The sequence below is a fragment of the Anthonomus grandis genome, chromosome 20 (genome assembly GCF_022605725.1).
Source record: "Anthonomus grandis grandis chromosome 20, icAntGran1.3, whole genome shotgun sequence".
Taxonomy (NCBI): Eukaryota; Metazoa; Arthropoda; class Insecta; order Coleoptera; family Curculionidae; genus Anthonomus; species Anthonomus grandis.
Window position 1 is genome coordinate 2,412,549 of NC_065565.1, and position 20,968 is coordinate 2,433,516.

At 38.0% G+C, this 20,968-nt stretch overlaps 1 protein-coding gene across 1 annotated transcript; it reads left to right on the forward strand.

Moving 5' to 3' along the window:
• Nucleotides 1-739: 739 nt before the first annotated feature.
• Nucleotides 740-7,655, forward strand: LOC126747940 (uncharacterized). The gene is made up of 4 exons (XM_050456920.1): nt 740-816; nt 6,423-6,484; nt 6,544-6,741; nt 6,850-7,655. The coding sequence occupies exons 1-4, from the start codon at nt 740-742 to the stop codon at nt 7,653-7,655; spliced, it is 1,143 nt and encodes a 380-aa protein (XP_050312877.1).
• Nucleotides 7,656-20,968: the final 13,313 nt, after the last annotated feature.

Genomic DNA, 20,968 nt, shown 5'->3' on the forward strand with positions numbered 1-20,968 from the left:
CTCAGTTGGTCGCGCCGGGAATAGCGCTCTTAAGAAGGAATTTTTAAAGGTGATTAACATTAAAAGAAATTAATATTTATTTATTTTTTATTTCTCTTTGACGAGAGCTGTATATACAGGGTGGCTAAACGAAAACGAAACGGTGGCCATGTCGAGCTCGTAAAGATTTTAAAAAGAAAACGCTCGGACACGTCAATTTAGATGGAAACATTTTCAGAGTATAATACCACCCCCATCTGTCATCCCTTAGCCAGGGTGAAACTAACCTCAAAAATTTTAAATGGAATAGTGGGTTGAGTTATACCTTGTTTGAGAGGTCTTTTGATTTTCTTTACGGCTACACCTAATTTAAAGGATTTTACTTCAGCGGTTCTCAAACTATTGACTGTTTTAACATTTAATATAGTTTTTTGGAAAATCTGTATTAAATCGCAATTCTTTATCGAACTATAAATTTATAACAATCATACATAAACACTACTCCAACAAATACTGAAAATGTCTATCGTTATAAGCCATGCAATAATACAGATTTATATGTATAATACAGAATAATAATACAATAATATAGAATCTCGTTCTTTTTAAACGACTCGAAACCGTCATAATTCCCGTTATAGGTCGGACCACAATGCACACATTTATCACGAAGCACATACTCAACATCCCGAAAAATTAACCTTTTGGTTTGGTTAAAAATTAAACCTTACAAGATATATATTATACTTATATCACGAACATGATTGAAAATGATAATAACAATCAATACGTTGAAGACGAGTTGATGTTTGAGCAGGATAGTGCACCCCTCAATAGGTAATAGCTGTCCGCAATAAATTATTTAAATGAGAACTATCCTGGTCGCTGGGTTGGATGGAGAGGCTCTGTTTAATGGGCCGTGCGGTTGCCTGACCTCTGGATTTTTTTCTGTGGAGTTACCTAAAGAGTAAAATCTATGCTACCCAACCAGCTTCAATAGAAGAATTGCGCGAAAGGATTACATTTGAATGCCAACAAATAACTCCTGATATGCTACGAAATGTGCGACATCGATTTGAATAAAATCTTTTATTACATAGAGGTTAACGGTGGCCATTTTCAGCATTTGTTGGACTAGTGTTTATGTATGATCGTTATAAATTAATTGTTACATCTGTGGTCTTTATGATATCGTCACCCGCTTGCCAAACCCAAGAATGTGATTTTTTCGAATTTTTCACGGGAGCCATTTAAAGAGTAATAGGAAATTCATATTTTGATTTGCAGGTTGTTTCATTAATATCGTGAAAAATTTCGGGGGGAGTTTCCTTTCTTAAAAATAATAAAAAAAGTATTTATTAACCTATGTCCGCAAATGCGTAATTCCTAAGATACAGGGTGTTGGAGTTTTATTTTAATTTTTATTTTTTCTTAACAATTTTGTTAGTTATGCAGGTATTTAAACGAAAATTGACATCTGGGGTTTTTTTGATATGGTAAATGTCCCTCTTGATCTTCAAAATGAACACAAAGAAAATAAATATTTCAATTTTTAATTTGATTTTGCCACTTGTCTTGTTTTGATTTTAAACTAACTTTGTTTTTTTTTTTAATTTGTGTGAGTTGGTTAAGTATTTTCGTAGTGTTTTTTTGTTGTTTATTGAAAAAAAAATAACAATAATCAAATGGCAAAATTAAACAATCTTGTGCAAAGAAACCTCATGCTTCCTTAAATTTGCTCTTCTATAAATTAAATTAGTTCTTTCTTTTGCTTACTCGACAAAAAACCACAATTTTTTTTATTTTTTGAATCCATCTTAAAAAAAGTCAGTTCGAAAAGCCCAAGAAACGCCATGAAAAAAACCTCAAAATTCCCTGATAATTATAAAATTAAATTTTAGGTTAGGTTAAAAAATCTTTATCGTCTTTATCCCGTTTGGCATGGCCTCCAATAGCTCTCGACTTTGCTACGTTGCCACTATATTTCATGTTCGTATGCGAATAAAATTTTGAATGCTGTAAAAAACTGTACTTTTTAATTCGTGTGCGAATTTTGCCGCTCGACTTTGTTCGCATTCGAAGATTCTCGCTTTGATTTCTTTGAATAAAAACCAATGCCACTTTGTGCATATTTTCCAACCTCTTCATAAATAAAAAATCATTTCAGTTCTTTTTTAAAGAAAATAAACTATTCTATCCTTCAAATTGGTTTACCATATTTGGTTGACACATAACGTGTTTTTAGACTCAATGCAATAGTTTTTGCGTATACGCTATTCTGAAACCAAAATCTCATCAATGCAGACAAGTTTGATCGCTTCTGCATCTTAGAAGCGCGATTATTTGGAAACCTCTAAACAAAAAGCAGCAAAGTAGGATATCATTGGAAAGAGAATTGAACGCCCTTAAAAAAAAACAGTGTGCTTCTTGACTCCCATTCCTATTTAAGATTTTAAGAATGATGTTTACCCCTCTGGGTGTTTTGACGATTTTTCATATTTTTACCGGAAAGAAAGATACTAAGATAATAAAGATATTAAGTGTTTATTAAGAGTTTACTACTTAGTCGTTAACCTGTATATTGGATTATATATGAAAAATATATTATTCGGTCATTAAATTAATTATATGTTACAAATCGTTAAAAAACAATTATTTGTGACGGCAACTATACAACAAAGGATGTTAGTTAAAACTTCACTTATGAAGCCAAACTTCAAGGGATGATTCTTAGAGTAATTTTAAGACGTAAAGTTTATATTAATATAAGTCCGATAAATTAGCAATTTTTCGATGCGACAACGCTGCAACGTTGCATTGTTACGTTGTCTTAACCTTTGAGACAACTCCGTTTTACATCAATTTGAAAGATTTTTTTGGTTGTCTCAACGTTACGCAGTGACTATCCGTTAACTTTCTAAACGCTTTTGCAACGTTTTTAGAGTTACTGATTTCTGACGGATGGACGCCATAACGACAGAAAAATTTATTACTTTTTTTAATAACTCCAGTAGGCAGCTACTCCAAAAATAAAACCTTTTTAATTTATCTTTTGAACAGTCCTTATTAATATTTGTTTTGTGTGTGTGTGTGTAGTTTTAGTAATTATACGGGCAAATAACCCGTTTTGAAAGATTTACAAGCACTTAATTTATAAACGGAACATAATTTACTGTAAAAAGATGTTATTTTAGCCCTAAATAACACGCAGGCCCTGAATTTATAGCGGATTTCGAAAAAAAAATATTTTTTTTTTATTGGTTATATGAGAAACCCGCTGTCGTTGTCCCTTATTGGCCTAAAGCAAGAGGAACGGATGGACCTTATTTAAAATTTTAATATTTCAATTATTGTTTGCAGTTCGTTGCGCGTATGCAGTACGTTTTTTTACAAACTTTTGTAGCGTTTTATTTTTCTACTCTTATTTTCACTAACGCTCCATTGATATTTCATTAATTTCAATAATTATATTAATAATTTCAGTCAATTTCTTTTATCGATATTTCTTTAAATTCACACTGTCAATTACACATTACTACTGTAACGCATTACTCTCCTGGTTTTATTATTCATGCTTTCTGTTGACGGTCCGTCACTCTTCTGGTTGGTCTTGATTGATGTTTTCTCTGATTGGATTGACATTGACAGCTCAGGCGAGAGGTGGGGTCGTAACTTATTTAGTCGGTACTGCATCCATTTTTCGAGGACTTGTTCCCGTGTCGCAGGTAGAAGCGCACGTAAAAGGCCAGTTTTTTATTTTCGAAATTTGTGAAGCAGGAAGTGGCCAATATGGTTTATAATTTATAGTCCTTAATCTTGTTCCTTTAGGGAACTGTTTATTTCATAATTCTGGTGCAGGATGCCCGAGATTTTGATGGATAGATAATGAAACTTAGCAAGGATTTTGATTTCCCCGGGAAATTGCTGTAAGCTATGGAGCTGGAGCCAGAGTTAGAGCTATTAGTAGAGATTCCCAGTCCGGATAGCTAAGCTACAAATGGCACACATTTACAGCCTTGATTTTGAAGGCCAGCCGTTCATTTCTTGGAGGAATATACAGGCCAGTTTATTCCATTTATTTAAATATTATTAACCATAGACTTGTCTCACATATTAAAATTTTTATTAATATACTTTTAAAATCAATTTATTGCTACAAATATTTAATCAACATCATAATTTAATGTGTCAATTTCTTATCTATAATTTTAGTTATTTTTTGTTCAGTATTTTTCAGTACCTTTTTTGGTAGTTAAGTAGATATAACTCGGTTAAGGCTAATATGCCTTAGGTAAAAAGGTTCATGAACTTTCCCCTGCGTAAAACAGATATTTACTAAAAACTTTAATAATTGCAATTTATTTTCCAAGTGCTGAAATCTACCTAGTAGTGAAATCATAATTTAAATGTTACTTTTATCAAATTTATTTTAATCATGTCAACATTATTCATAATAAATTATTAACATTTAGCAGATTAGAAACTGAGGTGTATACATATCTTTGGTGTAAATATAATTTGGTTGTATTGTTAAGATATTTTTTTTTTGCCTCTTTAAATCTACTTTATCCAGGGTCATTTAATTGTTAATTGAAACCTATATACCAATTCTTTTTCTTAGTTTTCTTTCATTCATAAAAAAAAAAACTAAGTGGCGCCCTCTTATTTAATAGCTATAATCAAGATTATATTCTTTAATAGCCAGTCATAAGTGAACCTTCGAACAATCCCAAGCCTCCAATAATTCTGAGCTACCGTCTGCAAACTCTTGGCAAAATAGTAACACTGTAAAGTTAACGCCGCACTTTAATAAACAAAAACTTTAAGTTTTACAAAAAAAAATCATAAGCTCTTAAAAAAATATAAACTCCGAGAGAATGGGAGGACTTTTTAAAGTTGTTCACATTTTGGACCTGAAAGAAGTTGAACCTGTACCTGTTTGTGGGAAAGAAATGGTGCCGTGTACTGACCCCTATTCTTCAGCATGTGCGAAAATCTCAATCTGATGCAAAAAGTAAGACGGATGCTACATAAATAAAGTAAAAGCGTAGACACCAACAAAGCTTCTGGACTCGATGGAATTCCAGCCCTAGTACTAAAACGTTGTGCAGACGAATTGACTCCTCCCTTATGTAGACTGTTCACGGCATCGTATAAGCAGGGCTCATTTCCAACAAGCTGGAAAACTGCGTGCTGAGTGCAAGCTGTACCCAAAAAGGGTAAGAAGACGATGCTCTCCAATTACCGCCCGATTGCACTAGTTCTAGTAATATCGAAGATTATGGAGAAAGCAGTCAACCAACAACTGTTAAGATATCTGGAATCATCTGGACTAATCAGCGATCATCAATACGGCTTCCGAAAGCTTAGATTCACCGGCGATCTTCTGGCTTACGTCACACACTTGTGGACGGAGGCCATGGAGAAGCACGGCGAGTCCCGCTCAGTCGCTCTTGGCATTTCCAAGGTATTTGATAGAGTGTGGCATGAGGGACTACTAACCAAGCTCTCCTCAATCGGCATTCAAAACTCATTATTGAATTGGATCAAAAGTTTTCTTGAACAACGAACAATCCATGTAGCCGTCGATGGATACCTCTCCGACAAATTTAGCATTAACGCTGGAGTCCCTCAAGGATGCATTCTCTTCCCACCCTTTTCTTGGTATATATCAACGATTTGCTAGGAACCACTGTCAATCCAATCTACAGCTTTGTGGACGATAACACACTTATTTCCACATTTAAGTCCGCCAAACCAACGACAGCCGCAAGTTCTCAGAATCTTAGGCAGCAACAAGTAGCTTCAATCAACAACGATATTAGAGCAATCTTGGAATGGGGCGGTAACAATCTGGTCGTCCCCAGGTGGCGGATAGGGGGGGGGCCTCAAGCTAATGATCTTTTTTTGAAGCAGAGGCCTGCGGGAGCATACAAGGCTCGTTGTGCCAACCACAACTGGTAGCCTATTAAAACTCCTGCCGCGGACCAACTTCACCTGTCCCAGCTGTCGTGTCGTGGCTAAGGGATTGCACCAGGTTTTAACGATGCCAGGTGGGGCCTGTACCCACCTGTTACACCAGGTCTCCGGCTGTCCGTGGTCACGTCTCGCGAGCCGGAGAAAGGGGGGTCTTGGCTTTGCCGCCCGGACCAAGAGGAGACAACCTCATCAAAAACCTAAATCCAAGATGGGGAGCCAGGTCGAAGGATGCGTGGCTAGATAGAGGACTAGCCGCAACTGGTTTCAACCTTGGGGCACCGGGGGGCACCCCATTGTATATACCCCTTATCCCAGCATGCGGGGCTCTGCTGGGACGGACCTACATTCCCTTGCTACTCGTGGGAACATTATGGACATGAGCAAGAAAACAAAAAAAAACAAAAGAACGGAGACAATCCTCCGAACATAACAGTAAGGCAGGAGAAACATCCTCCTCCTTAAAGCAAGTGGCAGGAGCAACAACCTCCTCCTCTCAGGTGGCAGGGGCAACACCCTCCACCACAAAGCAAGCGGGAAAAGAAACTGCTTCAAAATCTCAAAGGAGATTTTCCTTTTCTCTTCCAGAACTGGGAAAGCCTGGGGGAAGGGACGATCCACTAAGGCGTGGACTTAGTGGTGCAGGCGTCAGGAAATACCTACGCTTTCTTCACGAGGGCATGTCACCCGAAGAAGCGAGGAAAAAAGTCCTAGACGACAAGGAAAAAAGAAAGGAAGAACAACCTCCTCAAACTTCCAAGGCATCGCCTAAGAAAAACCCCCAAGGTAAGAGGGGAAGTGACTTCATCTCACCCCAATAAAAAAAGGGGGAAAAGAAGCAAAGAACCGGTGACGATCCCCGGGTAATGAAGACGAGCAAGTCTGCAAACATAGCAGGGCAAGCCACCAGCTATGCAAAAGCGGCAAAGCTCATCAGAATCGGAGTATTGCCGGAGGACTACCCTGAGGCAACTCTAACCTCCGAACAACTCACAGATGTGGAGGAAGCAATCGTATCAGAAATGATCAACAGCACAACAAAGGGCCTGCAGTTCTCAGGTATTCATTTTCGCTCGGGAATGATACTTGTGGACTGCGAGTCGGAGCAGACAGCAGAATGGCTGGCTCAGATGGCACCTAGGTTGAAGGAATGGAAAGGGCCAGCGCTGGTAGCGAAAAGAGGAGAGGACATCCCAAAAGCGCATACCATCAGCCTTTTTCTTCCACGGAGCAAAGGGCAAGACACCACAGCTCTCCTGAAACTCATTGGAGTACAGAATCCAGAGATCTCCATCGAGACCTGGAAAGTAATAAGCGCCAAAGGAAATGGCCACGGTCAAGTGCTTTCTGTTGGGATCGACACCAAATCTGCGGATAGCATCCAGGCAAAGGGATACACTATCCACTACAGGTTTGGGCAAATCCCCGTATCTGGCCTCAGAAAGCAGGAGAAGGCAAAGGACAAAAAGAAGGAGCTTGATCCATCCACTTCAGCCTCTACCTCCTCCGAGCCAGTCGCCAATGAGAACACCTCTACGGCGACTGAAACACAAGAGACCGAGGGCATGGACCTCGATCTCAATGTCAACCCGACCACTTCCGCTGAGGAGAATGTCATCAGCAGCGAAGAAGAAGATAGGCTTCTGGGACCTAATGTAGACCATCAGGGGGACGGACCGGATGGCCCTGACAAATCATAAGAGGACTTCACTCTGCCAAACCAGAAGCCTCTAAATTCAGCAAATTAGCACAAATAAACCTGCAACACAAACGAGCATCCTTCGATGTGATTGCACGGATGTTTGTCAAGCAAGATCTGGGACTAGTCTTGATCCAAGAACCCTGGATCAATCGGGGGCAGATCAAGGGTCTGTCAAGCAAAACGTCAAAAGTAATATATGATACCAGGCAGGAATCATCCAGAGCCTGCATTCTCATAAGAAATAACATCAATTACATATGTATTTCAGAACTCATGACACGGGACCTAACACCTATTGTCGTAAATCTCGACATTGGGGACACCAACAGGACCATAGTAATTGCGTCAGCATATTTTGCTGGAGATGGGCCTATGACACCACCAGCAGAAGTGCAAGAGCTGATTCAATACTGTAGCAGATTGCGTCTACCACTCCTTCTAGAGTTGAGTGTCTGCTTGAATATCTAACGACAACCGATCTCGAGGTTCTGAATGTGGGAACTACACCAACATTCGTAACTAAATCAAGATCGGAAGTATTAGATATTACTTTAGTCAGCTCCAGTCTCAGAGACCACATCAAGGACTGGAGAGTATCAGCTGAACCATCACTGTCCGACCACAGGATTATCGAATTCAAGCTGGACAGCATTAAATACAATCGACCCGAAAGGAGGGTCCCAGGAAAAACAGACTGGGAATTATACAACACCAATCTGGAAAACAACTTAAATTATCTAAGCTTAAATGGGAAACCGCACCATCTAGACTTAGAGCAGGACTCACAAGCTGTCACACGTGCAATAAATGAGGCGTTCGACTCAAGTTGCCCAGTGACCAGTGAGAGACCCGTTAAAGACGCCCCGTGGTGGAATACACACCTGTCAAAACTAAGGTCAAAAGTGCGTCATCTTTTCAATACAGCGAAAAGACACGGTAACTGGCAGGTATATGCCGAAGTGCTGACTCTTTATAACAAAGAGATAAGAAAAACCAAAAGACAGCACTTCAGAACTTTCTGTGCGGAAATCGCTAACACTCCGACTGCGGCTAGACTGCACAAAGCAATGGCTAAGGGAGGCACATACCCAATAATGGCCCTCAAAAAGCCAGATGGCACCTACACGAAGGGAGAAGAGGAGCAAGCCATCCTATTACTTCAAACACACTTTCCAGGGTGCGAACCTATAGAAACGGTCCCAATAAAGTACACCAATCCTAAAAAAGAGGACTGGGAAGCTGCAAGGACCGTCTTTACGACAGAAAGGTTGAAATGGGCAATAAACACCTTTCAACCGTACAAGTCACCGGGAGTGGATGGAATTTTTCCTGCTCTCCTACAAAACGGACAAGAGAAAGTCCTTCCTCACCTGAGTAGAATAGCAAGGACGAGCTTAGCGTCAAGATACATTCCCAGTAGCTGGCGAAGGGCAAAAGTCACCTTCATACCGAAAATAGGAAAAAAAGATGGGACTGACCCCAAATCTTTTAGACCTATCAGCCTTACGTCTTTCATTCTGAAAACAATAGAAAAAATTGTAGACAACCATATCAGGAATGACATTCTGGAGAGAGCACCTCTACATCAGTGTCAACATGCTTATAGAGCGGGCAGATCCACAGAAACCGCACTATATCAACTGACACAAATCATCCAGAAAAGCCTGAATGAGAAAGAAACAGCCATCTGCGCCTTTCTAGATATATCTGGGGCATTTGATAACACGTCACATGTAGCGGTAAAAAATGCCCTGGAAAAAAGAAATTTGAACAAAACCATAATCCGATGGATTTGTCAAATGCTTGCCACGCGTACGGCTGAGACTACTGTGGGCGAACAGACCACAGGCATCAAAACTACTCGTGGCACGCCTCAAGGAGGGGTAACTTCACCTTTACTATGGAGTCTAGTAGTCGATGAACTACTTGAGATATTGACAAATCTCGGTTTCACCTGCATAGGATATGCTGATGATATCGTTATTATAGTCAAAGGCAGGTATAAGGGCACTTTATACGACCTCATACAAAGAAGCCTAAGCATCACGGAAGAATGGTGCACATCAGTGGGGCTGAGCATAAATTCAGCGAAAACTACTATCGTACCATTCACTCGTAAAAGGAAAATGCAACCCACCAGGGACATCCACCTGGGCGGACAAGTTGTACATACATCGGATGAAGTAAAATATCTAGGAGTGACACTGGATAGTAAGCTTAGTTGGAACAAGCATCTAGAATTCACAGTAAACAAGGCCACTAAAGCCATTATGATCTGTAGGAACCTAGCGGGTAAAAACTGGGGATGCTCCCCAAAAATACTGCGATGGATGTACACCATGATGGTTAAACCCATAATCACATATGGGGCAGTGGTGTGGCATGACACTGCAAAGTTAAGTACAGTAAGGCGTAAACTTGACAAGGTTCAAAGACTTGCATGCGTATGCATCACAGGAGCTATGAAAACATGCCCCACAGCAGCACTGGAGGTCATAGTTGACCTGGCACCTCTTCACCTGGCAGTAGAGGGAGCTGCTAAAAGGGCCATGTTCAGATTAGCAAGGGATAAAACGAACAGTAGGGACATTGATCAGAGAGCCTGGGTATCTCAAACAAGATCCATTCCCCTGTTCGATCTTCCCAAGGACGATATAACTCGGGAATATCACTTTGTTAGGAATTTCAGTACAAAAATTGACAGCAAAAGTGACTGGGAAAATGGATCTGTCGCCCGCTCACTTAAACAGAATACTATCAAATGGTACACAGATGGTTCTAAAACCGAAAAAGGAACAGGAGCTGGAGTATTTGGGCCTGGCACCAAATACTCAGAGCCACTGGGAAAATACACCAGTGTCTTTCAAGCGGAAATACACGCTATAGAAAGATGCGCTCAATTAATCCTGAACAAAGACTACCTCAAGCAGGACATCGCAATCTTCACCGACAGTCAAGCAGTCATGAGGTAGGAAAGAGAAATAAAGTCACAATATTGTGGGTACCTGGACATACAGGCGTGCAAGGTAACGAAGAAGCCAATATTCTGGCAAAAAAGGGATCTGGTTCTCAATTTGTAGGACCGGAACCTTTCTGCGGCATAGGAAAGAATACTTACCTATATGAGCTTACAAAAATGGAGGATCAACTCAGAGAAAGCCTCTGGGATGATCATCCAGGGTTGAGACACTCCAAGATGTTCCTTGGAACCCTCGACCCAAAAAAATCTAAAGCTCTAGTAAGTTTAACTAAAACTAAACTACGGATTGTAACAGGATTCCTAACAGGGCACTGTCACCTTCGAGAACACCGCAGGAAACTAAAACTAGAACAGACAGGTGAATGCAGATTCTGTGGGGAAGAGGAAGAGACCCCAGAACACCTAGTAACTACATGCGAAACAGTTGCCGAAAGTCGTGCCATGCACCTCGGTAATTATGAAATTCCAGAAGGAAATATCTCATTACTGGAACCGTCACAACTACTAGCCTTTATTAAAGCCATAGGATTGTACGAAGTCATTTGACTTGAGAATAACATCAAGCAGTAATTAGAAAGGGGCACACAATAGATCTTTTAGGTCGCAGTGAAACTTCACCCTTATTTTAATCTAATCTAATCTAATCTAACAATCTGGTCAATTTTAACGCTAAAAAAACGCAGGCTGCAGTATTTACGATGAAGACTAACCTTGGTGGCCCGGAGCTGGTTATGGCAGGAAAAAAAAACATTGCCAATGATATCATTTTTACATCTTCTAGGAGTCGAAGTCACCAACAGTGTTTCCTGGCATGACCACGTTGCCGAGATCTTATGAGATATGCTTATTCTGTGTGGTCACCATTTTATATGAATCATATACATGAACTAGAAAATGTTCAGCGTAAATTCTTAAAGTTCCTTTCATATAAATGTGACGGAGTGTACCCAGAAATTGGTTTTTCACATCAACGCCTACTAGAAAGGTACTCCTTTAGTAGTCTTGAGGAGAGGCGAAAATCTGCTGATCTGAAATTTTTATTTAAACTTCTTAATAATAAAATTGATTCGCCAGACTTATTACGACATGTAAATCTTCATGTGCCCCGCATTTTATTTATTTAAGTATTGTTTAATATTAAGTATTATTTAATTTTTTTTTATTCAAGTATTGTTTAATATTGTAGGAAAGTATTGCTATTAATAATGTATTCTTTTTTTTTCTCTAGTTTTGGATTGTAATTTGTATAATATTGTATTTTTTTCCCCCACTTAATAATTGGAATTTTTTCTGTGGAGTGGTGTAATTAAAATAAAATAAAATAAAACAAATGAACTTTTAAATCATTTTAATGATTATCATGACAAGCTTAAGTTTACCATGGACTTAGAAAATAATAATTGTATACCATTTTTGGATATTATGGTAGAATGGAACACCGATGGGACTTTAACAACTAATTGGTACACAAAACCTTCATCTTCAGGCAGAGTAATTAATTACCTATCGTCACATCCAATGTCAAACAAAATAAGACCACACAACATTGGTAAATAGAGTTATCAACACTTTTAAACTTTTAACAGATACACAACTGGTAAGGAGTAAAGAAACAAAATATTTCAGATTTCCATATGTAAAATCATTTTCAGAACAAATCCAACGACACATCCGGGAAAAAAATTACAATTTTAAACTGGCTTTTTACAACATAAACTCAAGCAGTGTATTGTTTTCCCAATTAAAAGATCGTACTCCCCTTGAGTTAAGCTCACGTTTGGTATACCGTATACCTTGTCGTAATTGTGAACAGTGTTATATAGGTATCACTAGGCAGCATTTAAAGAACAGACTATATCAGCATCAATGTGATTGTAGAGTCATAAATATGAACAAAAAAGATAAGACCGCTTTAGCACAACATCACTTTTCCACAGGGCATAACTTCAATTTTGATGATGTTAGCATAGTTGATGGAGAGAGGCACTATCTTAAACGCAATATCAGTGAAATGATACACATCCAATTACATAATTCTGTTAATCACCGAACCGATACTCAGGGCTTAAGTACATAATATAATCACATCTTAAAGCTGTATAAATCCAAACTGTTAAGTACTTAACTTTTCAACGAGCCCAGGTAATATTAAACCTATTTTACAGACATAAAAAGAATGTGTATCATTTCTGCTTTATAACAACAGATTCTGCGTACAGTTACTACTAAACACTGACTTAGAAGATGCCATTATTTACTATACGTACTACTTATTTATTGTGAATCATTCTGTGACATAAGCCAATTTTAGTTTATTTATGCTGTGTGTTGTTTTTTGTTTCAATTAGTGGTTGTGCTGCGTATTTTAATGTATAACGATCTGTGGTGTATGTATGATGGAGATGTCACTAGGTTTTAGTTGTTACGTAAACCTCTAATGTAAATTTGGTAAGTCGTCTTAATTTTAACTTTTATGCTTTAGTCTCCGTTTATTTGTGTTTTTGTTTGAGTGGTTTCCTAACTATTGTATTAATAACTATTGCTTTCACCATTTTGTACCAATTGTATCTTTTTCAGCCTTGAAAAAGACGTAAATAAACGTCGAAACCTCGGCTAATTTCAAATCTTGAGATTTGATTTCTGTCCTTAACCCGCTATACTTCACTTCTACATCTATTGGAGGGACGTTAATTTTTGTACGATTATTGATCCTATTACCTGCTGATATGGGGCGTCATAAAATACTGCGTCACTAAGAAAATTGTTACCTATTGCAGTTAGTCATTTCAAACCTATCTAATATTTTTTGTATATAGTTTTCTTGACTAATTTTAATAATTCACCTTTGGAACGATTTCTCTCTATTTTCATACCTAGCATATGCGAAATCGGTCCTTAGTCTTTGATGTAGAAATTTTTATTTAATTCGTGTTTTAGAAGTTTAAACAATCATCAGCGTAAAGTGCTACAACAACTAGAGAACTCTGCGTAACTTTGAAGAAAATACAAAGCTTAATATTTAATTGTTCATATTTTAAATTAAAAATCACTTTATGAGCTTTTTTATACAAAAGTCTAGGTTATTGCTTAAGGCCATAAACTCCTTTTTTAAATAAGCATACTTTATTTTCCGAACCTTTAACTTCAAAGCCTTCAGGCTGAGACATAAAAATTTCCTCATCAATTTCACCGTTTAGGAAAGCAGTTTCTACGTCTAAATGATCGGCTTCTAAATTTAATTCTACCACCATAGCTAACAATAACCTCAGATTACTAAATCTAATGACAGGTGAAAATGTTTCAAGGTAATCAACACCATATTTCTGGGTGAAGCCCCTAGCTATTAGTCTAGCCTTATATTTAACAATTTCCCCTTTTTCATTATGTTTGATTTTAAAAACCCATTTATTTTTAACAATATTGTTATTGTGAGGTTTGTCAACCAATTCCCAAGTATTGTTAGTGTTAAAATCATCTAATTCGTTTTTAATAGCTTGTCGCCATTCAGAACTTCTAGTACTTGACAAAGCTTCAGAAACAGTTGTTGGCTCTAGATCATTTGACAAACTTATAATTGCAAAATCAGAAATATCAGTTTTAAAATCACCGTACCTTTCAGGCTGACGTCTTATTCTAAAAGGATATCTAGCTTCCTCAGGTTTTTCGCAGATTATTGCTTAGGGTTCACTTTCACTCACTGACACTTCACTATTAACTTCATCTGGCGATTCTATATTACTCTCTACAATCTCGTAAAAAGTCTCTATAGGTGTACCTTTAGAGCATGGATGCACAGACCACGGCCCGCCGGTCGAATGCTGGTGGCCCGCCAACAGCAAAACATTAGCACTTGACGAATCCACTGATATTAGTTCCACAGCTCAACTTCTCATATTCATACGAGGTATTACTCAAGAGTTTGAAGTCTTAGAAGAGTTATTAGGAATGTGTTCATTGAAAGGTCAAACCAAATGAGTTGATATACTCAATGTACTTTTAGATGAGTGTTCAAAATTTGATTTGGCCTTATTAAAATTATCGGAAGTTGCGACTGACGGTCCTTCTTCCATGATTGGTGTCAATTCCGGGCTAGTTAGTTTGTTAAAAAAACATCTGCAAGAAAAAAACATAAGCGCTGAAGATATCATGCAGTTTCACTGCATTATACACCAAGAAGCCCTCTGTTCTAAAAAATTGAATTTCAAAATGTCATGAAAGTGGTAGTTTCGACTGTAAGTTCATGAGGACTCAATCACAGACAATTCAAACAATTGATTAATGACATCGATAGCGAATACGGAGATTTACTGTATTATACAGAAGTAAAGTGGCTAAGTCGTGGATTGACATTGGAACGATAATCCTTTCATAATTTCAGTTGAAAATACCACAATGCAGTTAGAAATTATCAAAATTCAAAATGACCAAAATTTACGCAACAAATTTAATGAAGCAGACTTGCTGAACTTTTACCGCATTGATAAAAATATGTTTAAAGAGTTGCGCATAATATAATACGAAATGATCCAGCTTATTTGGTTCTACCTATATATTATGTGAACAAACTTTTTCAATACTAAATTAGAATAAAACAAAAAATCGAAACCACCTTGCAAAATAAAGTTTGGAAGCAGTTTTACGTGTTGCTACAAGTAAATTTGAGCCAAATGTAAAAAAAGATTGTAAGCACCATGCAGTGCCAAACTTCAAATTAGGAAATTCTTTTTCAATTTTAATGAATTATTATCAATTCTTTATTGTCTTTATTTACCTGTACTTCTGTCGGCCGGCCCGCCATCAGTTCATGATTTGCTCGAGTGGCCTCTAGTCTTAATAAGTCTGTGCAACCATGCTTTAGAGTGTGTTTTTGAAGGTGGTAGACAATGGTACAGTGAAAGTACAGTTGTCGGATTTGCATTGTCTTATTTATTTAATGTAACACGACGTTTTGGTTACATTAAATAATAAGACGGTAAATATCTCCAACCGTTATCAAGTGTAAATTGACAGCAAACTACTATTCTATAGGCTTATATACTAGATGTGTGCAGCGATGTGGAAAGGAAAGTCATCCGTGAAAAGAGTTGGGGGGAGGACACGCCTCTCTCTAGATCCTACACTGTCCTGATAACCGGTATGAACCCGGAACCAGCAACCTATTTAGAGGCTTTGAGAAAACCAAGATAAAGATGATCAAGGAGGAGGAACACATCAGCTTCCTGCGAGAGACGAGAGACGCCAATGTCATTCCTACTGGTCTACGCCTCAAAACCGCTATACCAGGTGGAAGATCAGAACGTATTCTTGAACGTGCTAGTATGGAGCTGCTGCGATCTCAACTTAGCTACCACCGTTGGAAGAAAGTACAAATAGAAATCGAATGCATTCAGCGATTCGAAGAAATCAAAGAAGTTACATTGGAGGAAGACTATCAACCAATCTTTGACAAAATAGACTTCGCTTGTCAGAAACTAAGAGAAAAGCTAAGAGCAGGCCACCTTTCAAAACTCCCAAAACCTTAAATCCAGACGAACCAACAGGACTCAACTAGCACCAACCTCTAACCTCTCCGCCACCATCATTAATGTGTCAAAAAGAACCCTTACCAATGCTGAACAAAAGGTGTTAAACAGAGGTCTAAACTTCGCCATATCCTCAAAACCATCCTTTATAGACAGAGTGTCTTCAGTAGAATCAATCCACCTACCACGTCCTGAGGCCGATGAATTTCGACACGAGGTAAGGGTTGCTGTGGACTCACTTAAAAAACAGAAACCTTCGCAGAACATCAGCAAAGAAGAGGAAACAGCTCTCAGGAATCTCAAAAGTGAAAAGAACATCAAAATTCTTCCTGCAGATAAGGGCAATGCAACTGTGGTTATGGACCTGGAAACCTACGAAAACAAGGTTGAGGAAGTTTTGAACAAAGGCAAATACAGGCTACTATCTAAGGATCCGACGACAACCATAGAAGGTCGAATTTACAGAGCACTTAAGAAGTACTCCTCAACATTGTCGGATGCGGTACGCTCTAGGCTGACACCACATTATAGCAAACCTCCACACCTATACGGACTACCTAAGATTCATAAGGAGCAAATGCCTCTGCGGCCCATCACGAGCTCTAGAAATTCGCCGACATCAGAACTCTGGAAATTCCTTTTGGAGATCATTAGACCGATCCAGGGAAATGCAGCGTCTTTCGTGCGAAACTGCCCACTTTGTAGACCTTCTTGGAGGGATCGAAGTCGAGACCAATGACAGATTGGTGAGTTTTGATGTCGAAAGTCTCTACACCAATGTACCCATAGGAGAGTCTCTTAACGTCATCCGAGACAAACTAAACAAGGATGCAGCTTTCTCAACTCGGACCACACTGCCCCTGGACGGGGTGATGGAACTTTTGGAGATCTGTCTTCGTAATTCTTACTTTCAGGTCAAGGATAGATTCTACGCCCAAGACGAAGGACTTCCAATGGGTTCCTGCAACCACCAAAGTAGGCATCATAAGATCCCTCTACAATAGAGCTCGAACCATTTGTAGAAGCGACGAGGATCTCAAGACTGAAGTGGATACCATCTACAAAGACCTACAACAGAATGGATATCCAAAGAAGCTAATAAGTAGGACCATCCAAAGGACGCGTCCAAATCAAATCAGAGACGAGGCCACCACGACAACCAGACTTCTACCCATACCTTACATTAGGGGTACATCGGAACAAATCCGACGCATTGCCAGCAAGTACAATATTAGAACTGCCTTTAGATCTAGCACCACTATCAGAAGCGTGGTATCAAAGATCAAACCAGATGGCCTGTTGGATACCAAAAATTGCGTCTACCAGATCCCATGTGAGTGCGGTGACTCATACATAGGTGAAACGAAGCGCCCCCTAGAAGTCAGAGCGAAGGAACATCGCAGCTGGACCCTAAGAGGAGAGGTTTCCAAATCCGGAATAGCAGAGCACGCGTGGCATAATAGACACAATATCCATTAGTCAGAAGCCAAGATTCTGCACAAGGAACAGCACTGGCGGAAGAGGAAGTTCGTAGAGGCAGTTTTCATTTTACATAATCAGGGGATCTTCAGCCAGCCAAGCGTCGATATACCCAACATCTGGAAGCCTCTACTCTCAGGACAGTGTAGGATCTAGAGAGAGGCGTGTCCTCCCCCCAACTCTTTTCACGGATGACTTTCTTTTCCACATCGCTGCACACATCTAGTATATAAGCCTATAGAATAGTAGTTTGCTGTCAGTTTACACTTGATAACGGTTGGAGATACTTACCAACCGTCAAAAAACGTCGTGTTACATTAAATAAATAAGACAATGCAAGTCCGACAAGATGTTTTCATGCTTTAGAGTATCATACAAAGTGTAAGCATCCAAGCTAGTAGGATGCACTGTGACTGAGTCTTCTAAAAATACAACATCTCTGGCTATATTTAAATTATGGTTACTTAAATCTACAAGTCCAACACTATTTTCACAGTAACCCACAAATATTTTTGCATCCAATTTCCTTCGTTTCACGTCTAGTATGTGAACATAAGTCCGACTCCCAAATATACTTAGACAGCTTATATCAACCTTTTTGCCAATCCATTTTTCTTCTGGCGTAAATTCAGGTATTTTCTTTGTTGTAGAACGGTTTAACAAATATACCGCTATGTTGGCTGCTTCCGCCCACATTTCCTCTGGACTATTAGAATCAATCAGCATAGAATGAACTTTTTCAAGTATGGAGCGATTGTATCGTTCAGCTACTCCATTCTGTTGAGGACTGTACAGCACTGTCTTTTTCTTTGAACTCCTTGAATTTTTTAGGAGCCTCTTTTTTTGTCTTTAGAAAATAACAAAATATTTTTCTGCTGTTATCATCTATTAAGGTAAATATATATTTTTTACCACCAAAACATTCAACTTCCATAAGATCTGAGTGACTAAGGTCCAATTTATATGACACAACCTCTTTGTCTTTTTAATAGGGAAACGGTTTTCTTGATTGTTTACCTTTAAGACAACTTTCACAGTATTCCGGAACCTGTTTTTCTGAATAAGAAATACAAACTGCTGCCAACCCATTTTGTAGCATTTTCATGCTATAATGGTTAAGATGTCCTAATCTTCTATGTCACAGCATCTGTGTATTTGAAATACCTGTGACGTTGACATAATCTGGAATTACATCCAGTTTATATATGCCATCAACATTTGTCGCCGTAGCTATCGGTTCTTTACTTTCCTGATGAAAAATTTTGCACCACTTGTAAGACCCTGTTTATTTTCTAAAGAATTGAAATATTTTTCTTAGTCATTAAGATGAAATTTATCGGTCTGTCCGAAAAGAGCTCCATGATATTTACAAAAATAAAGCTAGCTCAGCGGTACCGTAAGTAACCAAATACGGTTTACACTTAGCGTTTCCCCGTGAAATATTTATATATTTATATGACCGATTGTTGCTTGTCTTGCTTGTGTTGTTGTGATGATTGCTTATTATTTCTTGTTAAGATACTGAGCTGGTCTGGGACCATTGCATAGCTCGTTGTATTTAACAAGGCTTTGTATCTGGAGAGGACCCTCGCGTTTTGGTGTCCATTGCACCCCTCAGTGCAAAGTGTGTTATCGTCAAGTGGTCTAGATCGGAGATTGCTGTCACAATCTCATGTTTTCAGTACGTTATCGTTACTGGGACATTTAACAATCCGATAAAATTAATAAATTAGTGAATAATGAATTTTGGTATATTAAAGTAAAAAGTAAAGTGGTTAAATGTTGGTGAACATGAATTAAATGGTTATCGTAAAAGTAAAATCACTGAGCAAGTTTAAAACATATTAATTCATATTTTACATATTAATGAGTTTTGCTTAACTTTTTTTTATTTAATCAATTTTACGGGAATAAGTGTGCTCAGGTTACTTTTATTATTTCAGGTCTACACGTCACCATCTATCTCTACTTTGGAGTCGCCCAAGCACCCAGTTGTTTTACAAGGTGTTTATTCTATTTTTATGATTTATTTTGATTATTTTGGACTATTTTGAATTTATTTAACGTATTAAAAATTATAAAATTATTTAAATGACGCTTACAGGTTTTAATTATTATACACTCGAGGTCAAAATAAGCACAGTATCTTTTTGAAACAATAGAGTTGACAGATAAAAAATTAACAGAAAGATCTGGAACATACTTTACTTTTACATTGTCCATATCCCTGCCATCTACCCCTAGTTTCACAACACTGTTGCCGGTTCCATTGACACAAAGTTTAGAGTTATTTGCAACTATAATTTCCTACCCTGAGTTCAAATCAGTAATGTCTTTTAGTAAACTACAATTTCCTGTCATATGAGAGAACGCACCACTGTCTTGGACGCACCAACATACCTTGCCGATCCTTCCATATTAACAACCAGAGCAGCAACAAAGAAACACACTTTTTCCTCCCCGATTATCCCTATTTTTGCTAGGATTTTGATCACGGACTAAATCCTTTTTATTTTGAGCAGGTCATTGATTTTTATAATGTCTTTTTTGTTTGCAGCTCCAGCACCATGGAGGTTTTTCGTATTTCCTGGTAGCTAAAGCTTAATTTGCCATTTTGCCAATTTGGTCTTGACAAAGTTCGACGTTCCGACAAAGCCTTTAAACTTTCATACCAAATAATTTTCACGTCCTTTAAGTTTATCAATTGATAAACCGATTATCGCGCTTTCGTTACTCGCCATTATATTTTTTTAACGACGACGATACGACTAAACAAACTCAAAACGTAATAACTTTAAAAAAATAAAATGTCTTGCGCTTCTGGGCCCATAACCTGTTCATCAATCAGTAGGATTCAGAATGCAATGACAAGACAAAAAAAATAGTTTAATAAAGTTATTTTTTCAAGAAAATATTAAATTAGACAATATAATGATGATTATACAATGGGCTCCGCGACACTACAACATAAACAACGTATTCTATCAGATGAGCCAACGTAAGTGTGCAAATTTCATGACTAAAGTAAATGAAGTCTACTAGTATCTAGTCTCCTGTACAAAAGAACAAACTTTTCTTATTGATCTCTCCTTATTGATTTTTATGTCTTCCAAGAAATCCAAATGCATAAAATTTTTACGCTTGACATTGAATAAAATTTTTGAATCTTTGGCCAGATCAAATTTGTGCTAAAAGAATTTTAAATGGTGTCCAAATGGCGACTTGTAATTACCACTTTTATCTAATTTTTTGACTTTGTGGTTTAGAATTTACTAAAATTTTACTTAAGTTACACAGGTCTACAAAATAAAACTTTTTTAAAGATCTTTT

Coding starts and splice junctions, on each gene's coding strand:
- LOC126747940 (XM_050456920.1), top strand. CDS start 740: ATGATTGAAAATGATAATAACAATCAATACGTTGAAGACGAGTTGATG. Junction 6,485..6,543: donor GCAACACCCTCCACCACAAA/GCAAGCGGGAAA, acceptor TTTCTCTTCCAG/AACTGGGAAAGCCTGGGGGA. Junction 6,742..6,849: donor GCCTAAGAAAAACCCCCAAG/GTAAGAGGGGAA, acceptor CTGCAAACATAG/CAGGGCAAGCCACCAGCTAT.